General features: G+C 41.8%; 1 protein-coding gene across 3 annotated transcripts in view; it reads right to left on the bottom strand.

Annotated features, from left to right (window-relative positions):
• Positions 1-18,445: 18,445 nt before the first annotated feature.
• The window catches only part of CHST9 (carbohydrate sulfotransferase 9), a 224,153-nt gene continuing 219,374 nt past the window's right edge, over positions 18,446-23,224 (bottom strand). For all 3 annotated transcript variants that reach the window (XM_026496140.4, XM_057313165.1, XM_057313164.1), the window contains one exon: positions 18,446-21,495. In XM_026496140.4, the coding sequence (XP_026351925.3) occupies positions 20,404-21,495 (1,092 nt within the window). In that variant the 3' untranslated portion in view covers positions 18,446-20,403. The remainder of the gene's footprint in view (positions 21,496-23,224) is intronic.

The following is a 23,224-nucleotide window of genomic DNA, read 5'->3' as shown; positions in this document are numbered from 1 at the left end:
CAATTTGTGCTTTGAACCCTCCTCTTCTGCCTCCTCATAAACTGTCCTCCATTAATCCTTCTTTTTCCTCCTATGTCTTCAACCTCTTCATTTTTGCTCGTCACTATATATACACACTTGTCTCTTTCATCCTCAAATAAAACCAAACCCTGTAGCTACCATCCTATTTCCCCTTTTATAACCGAAATTCTTCGAATACTGGTCCGTATTATCCAAGTTCCTCATCCTTCGTTTCACTCTTTAACGAGCTCAGTCTGATTCTCACAGGCCTCACACTCAGGTGTGTACACATTACACTTTCTTTGGTTTTCTGTGACATAACTTACCTGCTTCTTCACTCATTCTGAGTAAATGCAGTCATTCTGGGCTTTCTCAATATCTCACAGGTACTCACTGCCAGTTTTAGGCTTTATCCTTTCCTACCTTTCTTTCCAAGGTGACCTTTAAGTTCTGGTCAGCAGAAACAGCATCACGGCCTCTAGGAAGAAGCGCCTGGTCAGGGACTTCCTCTGGCTGGTGCCGCCATGTCAGTCTTCCTCAGCTGCGCCATTTCTGGATGCTGATACCTGTCATTCTGGCATCTTCGGAGATGAATGCTATTACATCATAGCGTCTTTGTGTTTTGGTAACATGCTGCGATTTCTCCTCATCCCTGTGGACCCTTTTAGGTTAGCTGCCTGCTCGTTGCCTTTCCTTGGTCTTCGGGGGTGGGGGGGCAGAGGGCACAGGGGACGGTGACAGCTTTTGAGCTGTTCCCTAGAAACTGGGGACCTGTCTCAGGTTCTCTTTCCCAGATCTGCTTGCTCACTTACCATGTTGGCTCTTTTGTAACTCCAGCCATTTCTTAAGAGTTGTTTAAGAAAGTATATAGATAAGGGGGGGCATTGTTGCTATTAAAACTGCTTGCTAACTTCTTTATGGAGCTAGCATGGGATTAAATCATTTGGATAGCTCTTTGAGAAAAGACGTTCCCCAATGATTACAGAATATCAGAAAGGAATGTTTTCTTTTTAATCCCCACTGTAATTTCTCTACGGTAAAGTAAGCCACGTGTGTAAGAGTCCCTTATTTTAAGGTTTCATTTCTGCAAAGCCTTTTACTATTGGCCTTTTAAAAAACTTTTTAGAGCTGAAAGGACATTTAGGGATAACTAAATCCCCCTTCTGATTTTCTGTGGAAAAAAACTGAGGTCCAGTGGAGGACATGACTTGCCCTAAATTAGACAGAGGTTAGATTTGGCCAGGTCCCCCATTTCCCAGTCTTTCTAATTCATTACAGTTCTCCTCTCTACAGACAACTGCCAAATAAACCTTCCTGGAGCACGGCTTTGAACTTGTCATTCTCCTGTTTAAAAATTCCCAGTGCCTCTCTATGGACTGCTAAGTAAAGCACCAACTCCTTTTTTTTATAATAATATTTTTAATATTTTTTATATATATTTTTTATATTTTTATATATATTTTTTTACAATAATATTTTTTATTATATTATGTTAGTCGCCGTACACTGGTTTCTGATGTAAAGTTCGATGATTCATTAGTTGCGTATAACACCCAGTGCACCATGCAATACGTGCCCTCGTCGCTACCCAGCACCAACTCCTAAACCCAGCAATAGTTCCCTAATCTATCCCTTCCACCTACCTTTCTTCTCCCCTAGATCCCACTCACACACCAGCTGATCTGAAAAAGTCTCTGTTACCAGAAACCACTCTGTGCTTCCTCTTAAACACATCATTGCCTATACTGCATGCTCTTTGCCTTGAAAGATCTTTTCCTATTCCTCCACTCTGGTAAGAGCCCAGTTCAAGCTTTAAAATTCGGCTTTAATGCCACTCCTTTAATATATCATTTCTGAGTTTCTCCACTCACAGATGTGATTTCTCATTCCTTCAAATTATCATAAAAAGTTCTTTAATGTTATTGTATTAAATTTATCATACTCTGAGTTTTAAAAAAATTTGCATTTTCTCTTCTGAATTATATGATCTTTGGTGCAGGATCTTATTACATGCCTATCTCCCACAGAGTTTGCATGTACAAAGGGGGAGTTAAATAAATATTTTAAAATTAAATTAAATATAATGGGAAAATATAAAAAAATAAATCAGCGCAAACAGAGCTAGAATAATATAAATTACACTTATGAGAATTCAGTAGCTTTATTTCTCTGAGTTTGTGCCACTAATTATTTAGAAAAAAATGCATGATTCACTTATTGAAAGAGCACCTTAAATTCAATTTTAGCTTGCAATTTCAGGATATATGAAAAGGTTTTCAAATAGTCCTGCGAAAAATGAAAGACTTGTTAACTTTTGTAGAATTATTTTAGTTTGGTCTGACTTACAGATAAAAGAACAGACTGGCCATCTCGGGCTGCCTCTGTTAGCTTCTCCGACCGCTGAGCCAAATGTAGATGTTGTTCTGCAATGAAGGTCACCCGCTGCTCATGAGGTCACTTGCATCAGCAAAGTTGAAGGCTTGGAGGCCATGAGAGGTAAGTGCAGGTTATCCTTTGTCCTGATCTTCTCCACTTCATGTCTGTCTTTCCTTCCCGACTGCCTCCTTTGCTCACTTCAGGACACTCTGGACACAGAATAAACAGTCATACATAGACTGTTTAACCAGCTCCCAAACGGTATTAGGTCAAATTCCTACAATAAATCTCTGTGTTGAATATCACTTCTTACGGTCTGCTTGTTGATCAAACGCTGACTGTTACAAAATTTGGTACTGGGGAACAAAAACAGAACCTTAAGGTTGGGTTCTCTAAATTATCTGGAATTGGTTCTTTAATCGATTAGATTTAAAAGCATTAATGACACTGTTTACAGTCATAAGAGGAACACTGGTAGTTCATCACATCTAGTGGCAAACGTTTAATTCAGTTTTCCTCTGTAATGAAGTGCTCACAGAAGGTATGGCTTTAGGTGATCAAGTATTTGCTACCATATTAGTAGGATTGGTTGGTTGCTTCTAAGTATGTGGAGAGCTTGGGGAAAGAAAATGATAAACTCAGTGCTTTAAATTTTCAGTACAAGATCCACATAAGGAACCTGAATGTCTCTATGAGTGCCCCCCATCCTCCTAACCCTATATTCTGTAGGTACAGGGCTGAGGTTTCTGAAATCAAACCCAAATTCTAATCCTGTAGGTAGCTCGGTTACAATATAAAATGAATTTCCAATTTCCCTGGATCTCTTGGTTAAATAAGTACTGACTGAGAAAGAGAGGGATTCTAAAAATTGGAATGGGCATATTTTCATAAACTTGGGGATCTTGAATCCTTTAGTTCTTCTTTTTTTTTTTTTTTAAAGATTTTATTTATTTATTCGACAGAGACAGAGACAGCCAGCGAGAGAGGGAACACAAGCAGGGGGAGTGGGAGAGGAAGAAGCAGACCCACAGCGGAGGAGCCTAATGTGGGGCTCGATCCCAGAACAACGGGATCTGCCCTGAGCCAAAGGCAGATGCCCAACCGCTGTGCCACCCAGGCGCCCCTATGAATCCTTTAGTTCTTCTGACACTACTCTGCCAGTCTACACAGTCCTTATATTCCTAACTGAGACTTTTTTTTTTTTTTTTGCAGTTTATAACTCTAGATATTTCGGGAACATGTGTGGGAGTGGATCATAGGGTGTAGGGTCAGCGTGAAAGGAATATAAAGTTAGACCCAGCTGAAAAGTTCAATAGTGGATGACTGGAAGTAGTAATGAGAAGATCACTGCTCCTCCTGTAATGGGAGTGACTCTATGTAATCAATCAGCCATTAGGTGACTGGCTGATGCTGCTGGGGACGGATATGGTGTCATATTAGCATCAGGAGTCAGTTCGGAGTGGAGTAGGAGAGTGTTTTCTACTGTTGGCAGGTTTGGTACTCAGTGGCTCTAGATAGCTCTGCTGTGGCAAATGGATGTACGTGTTTCCGAGACCATATATAACACATAACTTCCATTTCTCCATTGTGGTTGCTGTTTTCACAAGACCTTTGAGCCCTTTGTTCATAAGCCAGGTGAGCTGCTCCTGCTGCCCATGTCAGATTTTCACCTTCCACTTACCTGATTTGTGACCCCCATAGGTCATCTGCATCAAGGAAGATGGAGACTTCCAGGTGGCAAGAGACTGACACAGGTACACGTTTGTCCGGGATTACAGCTCACCCTTCTGGGTTCCAGTTTGTCCTGCTCTCACCCACTGCACATGCATTTATCTTTCCCAAACGCTTGCCCTGACTAGCACCACACACATAAACATCAGCTACGCCCAAACTCTTGCACAGTTTCACGCATGCTATAAAGTGAAATCCTTATTTAAAAATCCCTCTTTCTATTCCACTCTTAGTTGTTCTTCTTTTATGATCACACTCGAGCTGATAAAGTCCGGGGGACCTGTCCTAGAGAGCAAGAGGCAGAGACAAGAAGAGCGAGGCAGAGACGGAGAGAGAGCAGATTTAAGAATTCATTACCTAGCTGACTGCCGTGAAGGGTGATTAATAGCCTGGTACTGAGGGACTGTCACAGCCTCTGAAAAAAAACCCCAGCATCTCAAGAAAGAGAAGAATTTATCTGTCAGTTCCTGTTTTTCATTGGCCAGAAGTTTACCCAGTGGGGTGTTAAAGCTCCCATAAGCTGTTAATAGGGAAGTCCTGGGGAGAGACCCTAGAGGCCATGAGCGCACGCATAAGGAAAGGGGCTGTGAGCCTATGCGAAGTTAGTCGGAGCCCATACCAAGCTGGTTGCTTCTGTGGTAGCTGAACTAGAAGGTGGGTAAGGCTGAGAAGGTCTGAAGTGGTATCTGTGAGGTTTCTGATCCTGTCCCCACCTTGTACCACCCAGATCTGCTTCTGCCTACCATTACCTCCTCCCACACTATGACATGATCCTCCACTTTTGTGAAAACAAGTTACCGTCACTTTCTTTCCAAGTGGGACATAATAAATCCAATTGAGTAGAATTTCTTTCAAAACCAAAATTTCTAAAAGAATAAAATAAGAAGTTTCCCTCTTGCTGCAGCTTCTCTCAAGATCGTAATAGGTATTCACTACTTGCCACCTGCATCACCCATTCTAAATTTCCTCATCCTCAGCTGGCACCTTTGCTTGTGCGGATTGCTTGTCTGGTGTTACTGCTTGTCTGGTCTCATTCTTCAGGGATCTGAAACATTTAGTTGCTTTATGTTCTTTGGATTGTGGTTGCTGCAACTGTCAATTTACTGTTCTCATTGAGAATGAAAGCGCTAAGAGACATTCAAGGAATCCACCGAGTTCTAGACGTCTGTTTTCCTGCCCTTATCGGGTTGTAGCATCTCTAGTTTCCTATGGAGATCAGAGTCAAGGCCTCTTGCTAGTGATTTTTTTCTTTGCCTTTTCCCCCAACGGCTTGAGGAGTTCAAAGTGTTCAGAAAGTTAATGGGACTTTATTGTTTTTCCTAGTTGAAAATTTCCCTCCAGGAACCTGGAAATTGAACCCAGCAGAGTCTGTTTCCAGGGATGGGAAGACCAAATTCTGCAAGTCATTGCCTGTGAGTAATGGCGAGGGGGAATGATCCTTCCTCCACCATGTATTTGAGAGCCTCAAATTCCAGTTATTGGGACACAGCACTGCCATTCAGTATATGTCCTACATCCTGAAGGTCAGTGCCCCGACCCAGAAAGGTGCTGTGCTCAAGCTGCTGCACCAGCTCAGGCTCTCACAGGCCACTCCATCTTTTGCTGGTTATTTCTGGGTAAAACAATACATGGCCAGTCTAGTGGATTCCATGGTTGTGTACACATTGTCATACTTCATTTGCCATAAAATAAGCCCCTTGTCTGGAGGAAGTGTTTGGGGGGACGCCTGTCACTAGATCAGTCTTTTTGAGTGTTCTGGATAGTGGTGCTGATGATGGTGCTAACGGCAAACCAACACTTGGAGTAGAAGTAGATTCCAGTAGGACACACTGCTGCTCGCTCCATAGTGGAAGAGGTCCAATGCAACCATTTGATGCCAAGTAGCTGTCTGGTCTCTGCTGCAAACATATAGGGCATTCAGTAGGAGAAGTAGCTAGATCTGTTTTGGTAATGGGGAGTCATGCTGTTGGACCCAGGCATTGCCTTCATTCCTGCTACCATTGTCACTCTGCTAGTGGGTCCGCTGTATCCACATTGAGGAGGTAGAACAAAGGGGCAAACTGATGGTCAGCCTGCTGATGTGATTGTTGAGAACCTCCCTTGGGGTGGATAACCCAAGACACAGAGATCTGCATCCAGTGTTTGTGCCCATTTCCATATCCATCCAGCCACATACCTCCTCCACAGATCTCATTTTCCTTGGTCCTTCAATCTCATTTTTTATAGGCTTTTTCGTGAACAAAGCCAAACCATTGGTTTCTACCCAGGGACCATTGCATATCTACCTCTCAGGCTATTCCTTCCATGTAAAGTGAATGAACAAATACATTTCCTTGCAGCTCTGCCATCTGTGAGAAATTCCCTTTACCACTGTCCTTTAGAACCACCCCTGAGGGGCTGTCGTGGAGCCCCAGAGTATTTTTGTCTAAAGCCACATCATTAACCCATCTGTGACTCAGGCCCAGGTTATCTTCTCCTTCCTCAGTTGCTCAGAAAGAACCCACCCTTACACCATAGGTGTGAGCTGAAGAAGAGGCATCCATGCAATCGAGGCAGGTGACATGGGAAAATGGGCCACTTATTCATCACCTATTTATGTGATTTACCTTCTAGAACTGCTAGCCCTGAGCCTAAATGTAGTATTTCTGTTGTATAATGGATTGCTGTTGTGCACATCTGATTTTATAACTTTGTGGATCTGATAATACTCTATTCTTAACAGGAAGGTCCAGTTACAGAGGCACTTGGTGTCCCATGGTCAAGTAGACTTTCTATTAGGTGCCAATTACTTTTTTTCAAGTGGAGACTACTCTTACACTGCTGAGTGCAGGTCTTTGCTCCAGAACCCAAGAAGTATGTGTTGCAGCAATCCTGTTGGGACTGTCAGTAATCTTACACAGCATCTTTGTCTATCATAAGAACATCTGGTGCCATCAGACATGCTGGGTCATACGGCCAGGGGGAAGAGCAACTTGTACCCTAGCCTGGGCTTGCTTCAGAGTCCTCTTTTGATCTGAGCCCCAGTCAGACTGCGGTCTTCTGAGTGGCGCCCAACATGAGTTAGACAAGTATTTCCAACCACTTGCTGCCTCCAAAATCCAAGAAGGCCCTCCAAGAACGAAGAGTCTTTCTTGGATGTACAACTTGTCATTTGCCTAAAAAGGAATGCCCCCGCATCTCCCAGACTGCCATACCCCTAAAACCTTCACATTAGTGAAGACTCCTCAATTTTCATGGGGTTTAACTCCCACTCTGTTGCACACAGACATCTTCCCAGGGCATCAGGGGAACTTTCCTGTTCTACAGGGCAAATTGAACTGATGTTACCAGTTTAGTGAGAGAATGTGATGATTTGCAGAATGTCAAGATAGTCAAGGTCCCTATGGACCATATTACAACAAAGGGCAACAGAATTAACATAGTCCTGGAGCAAGACAGTGTATATTCTTTCTCTTCTGTGTAAGGGTGATCTGTGTTTGATCTTTTCTATTGAAGGAGAAGAATGCTTTCACTAGATCAAAATCCACAAACTAGATGTCAGAAACTGTGTTATTTTGTTGCAGCAAAGACACCAAGTACGGTCAGCTATCGGTTGGTTCAGATTACAGTAGTGCTTGAATAGCGATGTGATGAAAAGTACCACCCTTGCATCCTTTAAGTCTTTGAAGACTAATCTAAACCTACTACCAGGATGTGGTATTGCTTCTGAGTTAGCCTCTTGGCCAGGACAGGAAGCAGTTTCAGGGATTCTGCTTGTCTTTTCCTATCATGATGGCTCTTAATCCACAGCTAAGTGGACCAATGTGAGAATTATGCTACTTCTAAGTATATCTATTCTGATTACAAACGCAGAGACAGTGTAGGTCTGTGAACACATTGGACTCACTAAAAAACAGACATATGCTGGAATTTCATTTACCATCAGGTCTCCATATGCCTCTATTCTAACTCGGGGACACAATGGTGTTTTGCATCCCAAGGTGTCAATATCAGTTCAGACTCTATATCTTACAGACCTAGAAAAGTTTGGGTATTTCCTCAGTGCGCAGTTACCCTAGCATAGATGGGAAGTTCATTTTAAAAAAGATTGGTGAATATCTACCATCTATTCTTGTAGCGGTTTTACAAGGTTCTTCCTCAAGGAAATATGATCTTCTTTACAACCAAGGGGCTCTGTCTAGAAACAAACATAAGTCTAGAAACTATGAGCACCCATGATTTTCCACTGAGGCAATTTTCACCATTTGTTTGTTTCCCAGTTGTTTGATAACACAAACTGAGCAACATCTGGATCAGTTGTCCAGATATCTCACCCCCAAATACAAATGACCTATTGGCACAGACCCTGCAGACCACGCCCTCTGACAACCACTCCAGCCTTCTTGCCCGTCATGTAATGATATTACCTTGTCTCAGGAAGCCAAGTACCTATGTGGCTTGTATCATTCTGAAAATCATTTTGGTCAACATAGAGGTCACCTTTTAATTCTCCCCAGTCTTTTCCGCTGTAGAACAAATGATAGAAGGCCTTGCCTTCTGTCACCTATAATGCGGTCTTTAAGAATTTAGTCATAAAGCAACTTCTGTATAATCCTTTTCAGTCTGGCAGGTGTCAGTGCCTTATGACAGAGGAAGAATGAAACTCAGAGCTTTGTCCATTCAGTGGGTCAACATAAGTTTGCTCAGTGTTGACTACATGTTTGGTGATGAAGAAAAAGTGAGAAATATGACAGAGACTTTTTCTGACCCAAAGAATCTTCTCGTTTTCCAGGGAGAACATGTAGCTTTGGAAAAATAACTACAAATGACTGAAACTAACCCGGGGGTCAGGAAAGTCTTTTCTGAAGACTGATGAGATCTTAGATTGGCACCTAGTGTTCAGGCACAAGGAGCTGCCTTCAGAGACGCTTCAAGGCAGGGAGAAGAGTGGCTTATCTGAGGAGATAAAAGTTCAGCCTGGTCAGGGCATAGAGATAATGGAAAGAAAGGGGCTGAAGATGAATGAAGTAACAGATTTTTAGTTTATTTATTTGTTTCTATATTGTAGTTGTGGAGCCCACTATTTTAAACCATTATCTTATTAAAACAAATCAACACTTGAAAGCTTGAAATTCAATTAGGTGTACATTCGTTGAGCAAGACATGGTTACTTTGAATCTAACAGAAAAGTTAAGACATATTTTCATAATGTTATTAAGTCAGGATGTGCCTTAAGGGAAAGGCACAGCATTATGTGAACATAGGAGTAGGTGCGTGGGATTTGTTCTTGCCTTCTCTCCTTCAAGAGATATTTACTAGGTACCTTGTCTGGGGTTACAAAGATGAACAAGATAAATTCGGTCTACCGGAGGAGCCAGATACGTACATAAATAATTAGAATGCTATATGTGCAAAGATAAAGATATGCACATGCTCTAATGGGATAATAAAAATAATTTATTGAGTGCTCATTGAACACTTTACACACATTTTCTCATTTATTTCTCATAGTAATCTTATGAGGTAGGTATTGCTATCCTCATTTTTTGAGATGAGAAAACTAGCACTCAGAAAAGTTAAATAAACTGGAGCAAGGACCCAAGTTTGAAAGTTGAAGACATGGAATTCAAATCCAGTTCTTTCTGATGACCAGCCCCAGGCTCTTAAGCACATAGTATACTGTCCTAGTAACACATGGGTGGTCGGAGTAGGGGGTGTCATCCAAACCAAAAAAGAGGTGAGGAATGCCTCCTTGAGCTGAGTGTAGTGATTAAAATCTATGGGGGTAGGGGGTGATGGGTGTAGGTGGGTGCTAAGAAGATGGAACGATGTAAGTAAAGGCCCAGGAGGCAGGAAACCACCCAATGTCGGGGGACCATGGCCATTCTAGGTTGTTGGAGAGTAAGCAGGGAGGCAGGAAATGGCAGCAAATATGACTGGGAAAGGATTGGATTATGGAGCACATTGCATGTGTGTTAGGAAACGGAATTGGACGAGAAGGCCACCGAGGAGCTTTGCATGGAGAAATGCCAGGCTTGGGTTTACATTTTAGAGTGGTTATAATGGCAATGGTATGGGGGATGGTGTGGAGGGAACAAGCTGGGAGAACAGAGAAGGGTTTGAACTAGGATAGTAGCAGAATGGATGGGAGGAAAGGAGAAGCTTGAGAAAAATGTAGGTGGTGGAATTAGTGGGCTTTCCTTTGGCTGTGGGGAGTCAGCACAGGGAGAAGTCTGGTTTGGCCCCTTGGTTCCTGATGTGGGAGACAGAATAGATGGATGGCGATGTCATTAAATAAATAGGTTTTGGGTTAGACAATGAGTTCAACTTTAGTCACGGTGAGTTGGAAATGCCAATGGATTATCCAGGTGAAGAAGTCCATCAGGAAGTGGCAAATCTGAGTCAAAGTCCACAACAGACATGTAGGCTGGAGAAAGAGATTTGGGACCATCAGCCTATGGGTAGAGTTAAGGCAAGAAGAGTGGGAGAGATTCTCAGGCAGCGAGGCTGAAGCAAGCTGAGTGAGGGATGGTAATGGGAGAGCGGGAAGCGGGGGGTGAGTTGGGTGAGGGGCAGGGTGGAAAGGGCATGTGAGGAGGTTGTTAAAGAGAGGAGAAATGGACACCTCAGGCAGTGTGAAACAGAATAAAATAAAGGGAAAGACAATATTTTCAAAGACTGTAATAGATTTTTGGGGGGAGCTGGGTGATAATGGGTTTGATGTAGTCATTTGGTGATATTGGGTAAGGGTCATATTATTGTGGTCCTTGAACCCAGCAACGAGAACCCGGGAGCAGAATGATGCCGTAGGAGGTTTATTTTCAAAGTGTGCAGAGTGGATTAAAGGGAGGAGTTATACGTACAATGGGATATTATTCAGCCTTAGAAAGGAAGAAAATTCTGACACCTGCTACAACATGGATGAAGTCTGAGGACATGGTGCTAAGTGAAACAAGCCAGTCATAGAAGGACACATGCTGTTTGATTCCACTTCTGTGAGGGACCTAGAGTTGTCAAATTCATGGAGACGGAAAGTAGAACAGGGGCTGCCAGGGGCTGGGGGGAGGGGAGGGGGAGTTACTATCTCATGGGTATGGAGATTCGCAAGACGAAAAGAGCCCTGGAGATGGGTGTGGTGATGGCTGCATAACCACAGTGAAAGTCCTTCATGCCTCTTAAAAATGGTGACGATGGTACATTTTATGTTGCGTGTCTTTTACCACAATCACAAACTTAAAAAGAAAAAAAAAGAAAGAAAAGGAAAACAAAGGGGAGGGGGAGTGATGAGGAGTAGGGCTTCTTCTCGGATGCTATTTCTGAGGCCAGGTGAGTGCTAACGGGGCTAGAACCGGGTAGGGACCTGCGGACTGTTATCGGGACTGTGTGAAAGGGCTGTGTTCACACGTCAGAGATGGTCAAACGTTGGCAATGTCATTGGGTTCAACCTAATAGAAAGGCAAAGGAGAGACAAATTCTTTAATGAAGTCCAAGGAAATGTACATTCTTCCCATTTAAGTTAAATTGCAAAAATATTTCCTGGGGCACTTGCTTTCAAACTAATAACCCAAATAGCAAATATTTTCCACTTTCAATCATCTTAGGTCAATCTGAAAACAGCTTTTTTATTTTTTATTGGAGAAACCCATACTGTCTTCACTTTGGTCAGTGTGAAGTTGAGTTGCCAAAATTGCCTTCAGTCCACATTTGTCTTTTGTGTTTCAAAGAGGAAAGTTTCCATTTCTTCATTTCATCCTGAAAGCTTTCAAAAAGTCTGGGCAGTGACCAGTGTGTTCCCATAACTCACTTCATCATTTCAGCTCTACTTCTTCAGTTGGCAGGCCTCAGATGCCAAGTTTCTGCTTCGGCACCGGTCAAAACCCCATGGAGGACTTTGGTGCCAACAGCCACGGCCCCTTCTCCAAGCCCAGAGCCGTTAGCTTTTTAACGAAGTAACAGAACAAAGGGAGCAGGCTTTATTATTACCCATAACCCACCAGGATTAAAAAAAAATCACACGTGCACAGAAGCGGTGCTCAAACCTTGCTATAAACGAGACTCATCCCAGGAGATTGTTAAAAAAGAAAACTCCCAGGATGCCTGGGTGGCTCAGTCGGTGAAGCGTCTGCCTTCAGCTCAGGTCATGATCCCGGGGTCCTGGGATTGAGCCCCACGTCGGGCTCCCTACTCAGCGAGGAGTCTGCTTCTCCTTCTGCCTGCCGCTCCCCCTGCTCGTGAGCTCGTACTCTCTGACAAATAAGTTAATTAATTGAAAAAATAAAAAAAAAGAAAGAAAGAAAGAAAGAAAATTCCCAAGTGGGTTTCACAGGGATTCTGATTCAGCACCTGTTGGGTGGGGTACGGGAGTCTGTTTTTTTTTTTTTTTTTAAGGATTTTATTTATTTATTTGACAGAGATAGAGACAGCCAGCGAGAGAGGGAACACAAGCAGGGGGAGTGGGAGAGGAAGAAGCAGGCTCATAGCGGAGGAGCCTGATGTGGGGCTCGATCACACAACACCGGGATCACACCCTGAGCCGAAGGCAGACGCTTAACCGCTGTGCCACCCAGGCACCCCCGGGAGTCTGTTTTTAACAAAGACGCAGATAACTCTGATACACGGCGGCGGTGGCCCATGCGCTATTTTCTGAGCACTTGATAAACCAAATCAGGGTTTATTTTCGCCTAACGGTAATTACAGTCATCCTAATAATATTGTCACTTTAAAGTTGGTAGTCACACTAGCGCTCTGAGGACATTTTAGCTCATCACATTTTTGCAGAACATTTTTCTAAACTTTAGGAAAATTTTAAGGACATGAATGGATAAAATGAAGTACCACATGGTTTGCCCCAGGTTTTCTGGACTTTAGGGACAAGAGACATGGTGATCACTTTCCATGGCTGGGTTTCTGTTTTCTCCAGCTCTCCAAGTGTTTAAGTGCAAGGAGGAGAGGTCAGAGCCCTAAGAAGCAAAGATAGTTGAATGTCACTGGGGTAGCGAAAGTCACCCAGGATCGTAGCAGGAATGGGGTAGAGAGGTGTGTTATGAGCCAGATGGGGGAAATCCTCAGGGAAAGTTGAGAAATAGGTAATTTTCAGAGTCGAGGAAGCCTGGGTGCACCTTTAAAACACGAGGTGTTTTTGAAGAAAGGTTATGAAATGGCAGTCTGGAGGCATTAGTGGCAACCACTTTTTGTCCTGGACCCTGAGGTTCCAAGGGCATGGGAGAATGACTCATCTCCGCCGAAGGGGATGGGAAGGAATGTTGTTGCCAGGGGCACCCAGTGGCTAAGACAGAAGGATGCCAGCAGAAGGTACTGGATTTCTCCCAACATCTTCTTTGTTGTTCAAAAGAGATTTTCTCAAATAATGAAATATTGTTCGGCGATCCTACTGGGTATAAGACCAAGGCACGAGCAGCATTTTGAGTGAGGATAAGGAAACCTGGGTTGCAGAACATAAATGTGGTCAAAGAAAATGTTCAGGAATCGCTTTTTCTTTGGGAGCGTGGTGGGTGTAAGAACACACACTTCAGGGCAGGGATGAAAAGGTGGGGCACGCGGGGAATGGCCAGGTAAGGTAAGTGAGTGACGGTGCCTGGAGTGGGATAAAATCACAGATGCACAGCTAACTACTGCTCTGTACCTACAGAGTTGGCCGGGTTTAACACGGACCACAAGGGATCTCTGGCTTCTCTAAAGGGGCTGACCTTGACTCGGCCCAACTGTTTTTAGGTGAGCACATATGACGCAAGGTAACAGGAATTCCCTGTTATTGATGAAAGTGTTCCAATTTTAAAATGTTAACAACCAATTCAAATATTAAGTAAAATGTACTGTAGGCCAAGCCAAATGTATCTGTGGCCCGGTCTGGCCCGTAGGCTGCCGTGTGTGGTCTCAGCTTTGCAGCCAGAGAGACCGTGGCAGGAAGCTGGCTCTGCGGCGAGCCTTTAAACCTCTCTGACCCTCGGTTTTCTCACTCGTAAAATGACGGGTAGAATAATACCTAATTTTCGCTTTTTGGGGGGAAGGATTAGACATACTCTTCATGTCATTAAACGAATGTATGTAATTTTTTAGTGTTTGTTCCCTGCTCAGTAAATGGCTTTCAGCTTGACCAGAATCATGCACTTTTTCAACATTTCCTCCCCAAACCTAATAAACAAATATGTCATCTTAGAAATGTGCAAGATTGCTGTGTCTACAGCTATACTTCTGGTTAAGGTGCGACTACTAGGATGGAGAAGGCTCGTGGCTTCGGTAATAGTCAGAAGGCAACATGCACGTATTATACACTAAGAGACGCTGTACAGGAACCCTTAAGCTATACTGTCAAGAATATTCATCAAGAACTCTTCCTTTCCACGCAACGCTGTGCTAGTAACAGTGCAGAGCGAATTAAACGGACACACTTCCTTTCCTCTTGGAAGACCTAGAACATATTCCAACGACAAAAGAGATTTTATATGCGTATGAAGAGGGATTTAGCAAATGAACAAATAGAGAAATGAAGCAAAATAATAAAGTAAGGGAAGGAATGCCTGTATTTATTGGTAAAAGAAGAATCTGACACATGTCCCATCGGGGGAAAATCATTTGCCTTTTCCTGGTGATCTGAGAGCTCATGAAGTAATGAGACTGCAAAATTGAATAATCTAACGAGATTCCGTGGTGACTTAACATGAAATCAGTGTCTAGCTATGAGAGAGGAGAGTATTTCAAAATAGAGTTAAGACTTGAACAGAGGCTTAGAGATAGGAAAAAGGATTGCTTAAAAGGATTTGAGTATGCCTGCAAGGATATGATTGTGGTCGATAAGATGTGTGTGTGACCAGGCAACTCTGGGAACTAAATGATGTGAGGCGACGCCCTTTTGCTGAGCTCCCCAGACTTGGCCTTCCTTACTGGGCTGTCCGGAAGGCCTGGCAAAGCCGCCTTCTCCTAGCCGAGCATTGTTTATCTCGAACTTTTCATGGTGCTTTTCGGTTAGCTTAGGTCAACCTGGTCCTCTCTTCTTTTCTATAATCTTCTTGAGTCACTTTAGGGTTATCTAACGACTAACCTGGTACTCGGGACAGGAGCTCAGGAAGGAGGCTGTACACGATTGCTTCCTTCTAGCGGTGTTTAAGGAGCTTTATCTTGGGCTGACCTGATGAAGCATGACCATCTTCAAGTGCCGATTTGGGGAAAGTTGGCCAAACTCCCTCCCTCTTTGGACTATATTCACCTTGACCTTGCCCACTTGTGTAGCTGCCTGGACTTTCTTGTCAAAATGATATTTTGTTTTTGTTATGCTAAATTTGTTCCAGGGACTTTTTTTTTTCTTACACTGTGTTCCAGGATCAACTGGGAATTTAAAAAAAGGGGGAAGACAGCTTAATTTCTTACAAAGCCTTTGCATCTGTCAGTTTAACTCAGCAGGAATAAAGGGATAAGCTGATTTGAAATGCGATAGCCAGCTAAACACACACATTTTTGTATATCTATATTTGTATCAAAAAAGTTTCGAGACGCCAATATGTATTTCTTGCCTTTTGCTGTTCTCATACCAAGAAGAGAGTTTGGTAGTGGGTTTTGCTGCTTGGATTCATTCTGGCTTCCAAACCTAATTACCAGCTGGGATTTTTTTTTTTTTAAGAGTTAAATTTATTTATTTCAGTGAGAATGAGAGAGAGAGAGAGAGAGAGAGAGAGAAAGGGGGAGGGGCAGAGGAAGACAGAGAGAGAAACTCAAGCAGACTTCATGGTGAGCGGGGAGCCAGACATGGGGCTCGATCTCATGACCCTGAGATCAGACTTGAGCCGAGACCAAGAGTTGGCTGCTTAACAGACTGAGCCACCCATGCATCCCAGCTGTGACTCTTTAGGCAAGTCACTCAACCACTCTGCTTTAGCTTTTTCTTTCTTCTTTCTTTCTTTCTCTCTTTCTTCCTTCCTTTCTTTCTTTCTTTCTTTCTTTCTTTCTTTTTCTTTCTTTTTTCTTTCTTTCTTTCTCTTCTTTCTTTCTTTCTTTCTCTTTCTTTCTTTCTTTCTTTTTCTTTTTCTTTTTCTTTCCTTTTTTTCAGATTTTATTTATTTGAGAGAGACAGGGGAGCAAAAGAGGGGGAGTAGCAGACAGAGGGAGAGGGAGAAGCAGGCTCCCCACTGAGCAGGGAGCCTGATGTGGGACTCAATCCTGGGACTCTGGGATCATGACCTGAGCTGAAGGCAGATGCTTAACCAATTGAGCCACCCAGCCACCCCTAGTTTTCTTTATTATAGAGTGTGTGTGTGTGTGTGTGTGTGCACGCGTGTGCACGTGTGTGGGCTACACAGCATCTTAGATTGACTATGGAGATTAAATAAATGAGTAAACATTTGATTATGATTATGAATATTATTATAATGATTATGATTGAGATTAAAAAGATATGACCCTAGAGGTGGGACTAAACTGAGTTAGCCTTCGTCTAAGGTCCTCAGGTGATGGAGCTACTGTTAAAGGCCTAAGAGCAACTATCCTTCAAGTTTCAGAGCGTGTTGGGGATGTCAGCCATGGCAGAGTTTCTGCCATATTCCATGAAAGCCTAGAGGCTCAAGACACCCCAAGAGGTCAAGTGAGAACTTACAGTAGGGAGATGTTTACAGTAGCCTCAGCCTATGAATTCCAAGTTCTACCAATTCTGCAGAAGATCTTTCAAAGGGAACTTGTATTCAAAATTCCCTGCCTCTGCCTCTGCTTATATATTCTTTTCAGCTAAGCACTATATATTTTAGGAGACAATACTTCTTTGATGAATAATTATTCATATATAAAGTGGAAAAGTTTTTTCCTCTTCCTGATTATAAATGGTATCCATGTAGCTCTTGAATTGCTAGATAATATTTTATAGCCTGTGAAGTTAGAGCATTTAGCAAGTAGCCACACATTTCCATTGACTTAATGGATATTTCCAAACACGTGTGAGAAAATTAGAAAGTTGAGTGTCCTGTACATGCGTCTCCATTGAAATTTATGGCAGTTCCCGGGCACAATCACATCCATCACACACATCCATAGATAGTTTACCACGTTAAGTAACTGTGATTTTGGATTTAATTGCAAACTTTTACTCTACTAGTAATGCCAGACAGGGGAATAACAGAGTGAAGGGGCCTGCCCCGGTTGTTACTGCTGCCTATAAAAACAAGTAAGATCCTTAGGGTTTAATTAGAGGACTTACAATTATACCTAAAGCATGCTAGTGTTAGAATGTGAATCTTGGACATCTGGAAGATGAGTCTAGATTTGGTCACTTGCCTTTAGGAATCTAAATCCACGAAACCGTGACTATCCGAAGGAGCAGTGATGCTCACACCCGGGGCTTGTGCACAGGCAGAAATGACAATGGTGAACGTGAGCCGGTCTGCAAAGCCGAATAATTCAGAAACGATTAATATCACAAGGAATCCAAGACGATTACTGGTTTCTCTGGCCCTGCCATGAACAGAAGTCATTTAAAAGAAGAGTAGGTCATTAAAAATGTGCTCTTCCTTCATAAACCCCTTAAAAAAAGAAAGATATCTTTATTTATTTTAGAGAGAGAAAGAGCATGGGGGGAGGGACAGAGGGAGAGGGAAAGAGAGAATCCTCAAGCAGACTCCCCACTGAGCATGGATTCCCAACACGGGGCTCGATCTCATGACCTTGAGATCATGACCTGAGCTGAAACCAAGAGTCAGAAGCTCAACTGACTGAGCCACGAAGGCACCCTTTCATAAAACCTTTTTAACATGTGGCCTCTGGAACACACAGCCATGCAGGATGCCTGCTGGTATCGGGGTCTTTTAGGAAGAGAATGCCCGAAGGACCACCTCTGGTTACCCAGGCTCAGTGGAAAGGGTCCGGAAAGGAGAATATACAGCGAAAGGCATAGAAGAGCTTTGATAGACAGCATCAGCCCTCTTCTCTCCCACCACTGCCAAACACTATTATCGATATATTTGTATGTGTGTGTACATACATATACATATATGTTTGTGTGTGTGTGTATATTCCATATATATATATATATATATATATATATATATATATATATATATATTCCATCCTCAAAAGTGCATTAGAAATGCTAATAAGAGGGGCGCCTGGGTGGCTCTGTCGTTAAGTGTCTGCCTTGGCTCAGGGCATGATCCCAGGGTCCTGGGAGGGAGCCCCACATCAGGCTCCCTGCTCTGCTAGGAGCTTGCTTCTTCCTCTCCCACTCCCCCTGCTTGTGTTGCCTCTCTCGCTGGCTGTCTCTCTCTCTCTGTCAAATAAAAAAATAAAATCTATATATAAAAAAAAAGAAACGCTAATAAGAGAAAGATGGGACACTTGTTTCTATTTTTTTCTTCCAAAGTTATGAAAAGAAGGGTTTTTTTTTTTTGTTCCTAACATTGAGAAAATTGCTTCTATACTTTAGAGCAGATTCCATCGAAAACTAGGGCTTTTTTTTTTTTTTTGTAGTTTAGGAATAAAATTTTAGGCCTCTTGGCATAGCTTCTATTCCCCCTCTTCCTCCGTAAAAAGATAATTTCAATGTCTCCAAGTTATAAGGAGTCCACTCTACATGGTACAGCAAAATTTAAATTATACGATGTAGATTACTCTAGAGTAAAACTCCTTAAAAACAGCACAGCTTAAGTGCATGGTCTAAAGGCAAGAATAAATGGAGTGGAAAGTAGTAAAAGGTTGGCTTAGAAGGTTTAATACTTAAGATCTGGGAGCCCACTGCAGTTACGTCCTTGTTGGGAGACACAGATGGCACAAGGCAGGCATGTGTAGAGTGAAGCAATTCATAAATACTCAGCCATGAAATGGAAAATCAGAATGAAATAAGTACAACTGTAACGAGCTTGGCCTATTAATATTTAAATATTAATACCTACTTTTTCCGAGAGATATTACTGAATATTTACTGATGAGAAGCAGTGATCGTTTGGGAAGAGGAACATGTTCAAGAGCTGCATTGAAACAACGTTTGAATGACATGTGGTTTCAACTGAAAGTAATAGTCAACCAATTAAAATAAGTTCCCCATCCAAATGTGTCTTCAAATTTAGGGTCCGTTGGAAAAAATTCCCAAAATGCATTACAACTTTTGATAGGGGTGACACATGGTCCTATTTTCTGAAAACTTTGATTTAATATTTGAATGCCATGGTATCTGACTCTGTTGGTATAGAATATTTAAACTTAAAAAGAAAACACCTTAATTTGTTTATGCATAAGCCTATTAAAAATGTTTCTAGGGGCTCTTGTTTTGTTTATTCTCTAGAATATAACCTATCTTTGAAGCCGTATATGAGTTTTTAAAAAGTCATTCCCAAGCTAAGTAATTGGACTGGAAACAAAAGCTATTCTTAGAGCACATTCCACGTACAAAGCTATGCACATGATGCTTTGATTCCAATAATATTCTTATAAAACTTTGTTATTGTTTGAGGCCTACATTCAGAGTGGCAACTTTTGTTTTTGATGATTATTCCATCCTGAAACAATTTCCCCCCTGCCCAATTAAACCAGAATTAGGAGCACGTTTATATCTGACGAGGCTGAAACTTCTCAACCGCCTGCTTCAGAAGCAAAGACCTTTAGTGGTTATGTTCATTCTGTCTCTGCACAGAGGGCTCAAAAGAAAACAGAATCAATTCCCTTAAGTTCTTCTGGAAGAGGAAGGTTGTTTCTGTTGGTTTGATCTTAGCATGTTGTGCATTTTTTATTGCCTGTTGAATATAAAAAGCCATAGCCTCATCTGGTTTTTCTGCTCTACTCTCATATTGTAAATCACATATGCCTTGCAATCTAACGTTAAATGCCTAGGTCCAAAATATTATTTCAAAATTGATTTATCATTGCAGTCGGTAAAAAGATTTCCAGGGTGTAAGAAAACTCTCCGATGTTCGAGTGGTATGTCACAGACTGCTAAAAATATATCCATGCACTTTAGACAACAAATTCCAGGATGTAGACATATACTCATGCTATTTTAGACCTTTTCCTACCGTTGCAAGAGGCTGTTGAAGCTAATGTGGCAGCTGGCTAGGTTATTGCTTCTATAATATAATCCATAATGCAAAAGCAGCTATTTCCCAAACATTTTAGAGCAAGTCAAGTTGGTTACACGTCTCTGTAAGGTAATTTTCCTATAACTTTGTGCCAATTGGTGTCATCCTATTTGGGAAAAAAACCTTCATTAAATCGAGACAACTGCACTTAGTTAAATTCTCTCTCATACAGAGAATTGTAGGAAAATTACAGTTAGCTGATTGGAGGCCATCATCATGGAGTAAATACAAGGTTTTAGAAAATGAGTGCAAACTACAAAAATGGAGTGGTGTAATTAAACATCAAATAGTCCAAGTAATAAAAGTCATAGATTAATTGTCTCTCAGTTCTCGTCAGATCCTTTAAATATTGTCTCACGACCTGAGTATTGGTTCTTTCATCCGAAGAGTGCCTGTCCTTAAAGTTTGGAAATTTCAGCTCTTTCGGAGCACCCACGAGCTGTAAAAAGTAATTGGCGTCTTCTTCCAAAGTTTCGAATTTCCCTACAAAATCATAGTTGATCAAACATGGATAGCAGAGTTTGCTGACCTTTTCCCAGTGAATGTCCATCCCTACGGGACGGTGGGAATCCAGCAAATAGTGGACAAACTCTTTGAATTTGACTCCAGATCCATTATTTAATGCTTCTTCACAGGCATTTGGCCGATATTTCTTTATAATCGCCTTCCCAAATACCGGATGGTAATAGCTATTGGGGTGTTCAAATTTGTCCCTAAATGCTGACACTAGCCTTTCCATGGGGTCACGAACAAAAACAGCTTTGGTGTAGGTGTTCAAACGAGTATATATCCCTTTTAGGTCAAAGCTGTCTAGTTTTTTCAAATGCTTCCCGTAGTGAACAGCATCATGGGAGATGTTGTATGCAGAGGAAGCCAACCCACTTAGCACCATCAGAATTCTCTTCCAGTTGGAGCAGCCAGCCTTGGGTACTTCACAATATAAGATTTTGTGTTTATCTTCCACATAGATCCTGGATACCATATGAAAAAGATGTGATTGAGGACGACTCACCCCACCATACTTCTTGCAAAATTCCTGAAGGAAAGACCTGCGTGTCTCCTGGGCCACATCTGTTTCCTTCCATCTGTTGTCTTTGACTAAACTTTTGTTTAAAGGGCGAATGTCCAATGGCCACTTCATTTCGATGAACTTCTTAAAAATGGTCCTAGTTCCTTCATGTTTTTCACTCAGCTTAATTGTTGGTGGCTCTGTGGTCTTACCCAAAGTTTGGTCCTCTCCTTGTGAGTGGCTGGTCTTCCTTAAGACCCTAGTTGGCCTCTCAGAGTTGAGCAGAAGGTTTTCCTTTTTTCCCTTGGGATCCTCAGGTATGTGGAACTTGGGGTTCTGTTAAAATGGAGAAGGAGAAATATTGAAAGCATATTCACAAAGGTGGGTATACACAAATTGTAACATATTTGTGTTAGAATACTATTGAGGAGAGGAGAGCACATTTCATGTAAGCTGTCAAAACAATTTAGCAAAGCATGCTGAATATGCATTTTCTAGTAAGTTCCTTCAGAGAAAGTATAACAATGAAAAATGGTATCCGTGCTTCATTCTGCACCAAAGTTTCAATTTCATATTATATATATTTGGGTTACTTCATGTTATCATTCATTTAATGTTAATGTGCTGCATTACATTAATAGATTTTCTCATGCTAAATTATCTGAGTATTATTAGGATAAAACTACTGGTATCTATTTGAGTCTATGATCATAGTAAGTCTGTTATTATTTTTGTACTATCTTTGTTATCTGTGGTTATCAATTATATAACCTTTCAAAATGCATGTGCGCATATGCGCGCGTGTGCGCGCACACACACACACACACACACACACACACACACGGTAACCACAAGATGGAAAGGAGAGTGTCCTGAATTTTTATCTTAGCTTTGCCTGTAACACAATAGAATGTCCTCCATCATCCTGTAGGTCAATGATTCTTGAGCTATTCAGGAGCATATTACCTGCAAGCACTGATTTAGTTAGTGTAGCTGTATTTGTATTGAAATTTTTGTTGTTGTTGTTTTTGGGGTATTCTCTAAAGCACAGAAGAGTTCAAAGTCATACATTACAACTTAAAATTGTAGCAAGGTTAACTACAAAATCCTCATGACCATTTCAGTTTTCCAAGCACCTGCAAAAAGAGATAATTTTTTCCCTTGGAAAATGTTTTATTTTATAAAATTCGCTTATCATAATAACTTAATAGCTATAATCATATGATTTCATTCATGTATGAAATCTTTCCTCCTTCCTAAGTGAAGAATGATTAGGGAATCCAGACAAGTTTACTTGATACCCTGCTATATAAAGTTGTATGAAAAGTAGAACAAGAATTTAGTTCTCTTGTCAGTGGGATGAATCGGAATCTACTGTTCATCTGACTACATCCTTCCTACAGTTCTTGCAATGACTGCATAAGGCAAGACATGGAAGACAGGGTTTACAAGGTGGTGTCCTGTTAGGGATAAAAATTGTAAGGACTTTGGCTTTTACTCTGGGTAATGTAGGGAGCCTTTGAAGGGCTCTGAGCAAAGAAGTAACATGATCTCACTTAGACTTGAAAAGGACGGTTGAGGAGACTGGCCTAGAGATATACATATAGAATTGTCAGCATGTTATTGGAAAACTAATGAATAAATGATGTGCTGTGGAAATAATGCATGGGGCCACCAGCCTAGTGGTGAAGGGAGTGGTGGGGAAAGTTTCTTAGAGGTTATCTATCTATCTATCTATCTATCTATCTATCTATCTATCTATCTATTTATCATCCATCCATCCATCCGTCCAACCATCCATATAGTTACCACTGTATCCCCAGTGCCTAGAATGGTCTATAGCCTATAGTAACTGCTCTCATATATTTGTTGAATGAATTCATGGAATTAAGTCTTCCAGGTTGATTAGGACTATCCTAGCAAATTGAGCAAAAGAGCGGAGAAATAAATCACTGTGGATGGGAGCCACCTCCAGGCATCATGGTCCTTCTACTAGATGAGCTTTAAGTGGGGTAGGGGTAGGGAGTGCTTCTTTCTAGTGCAAGAAGATTGTGTGAGTAAGCCC

This window comes from Ursus arctos, unplaced genomic scaffold (genome assembly GCF_023065955.2).
Source record: "Ursus arctos isolate Adak ecotype North America unplaced genomic scaffold, UrsArc2.0 scaffold_17, whole genome shotgun sequence".
Lineage (NCBI taxonomy): Eukaryota > Metazoa > Chordata > Mammalia > Carnivora > Ursidae > Ursus > Ursus arctos.
The sequence above is the reverse complement of the archived record's forward strand: the minus strand, read 5'-3'. Positions and strand labels throughout refer to the sequence as shown.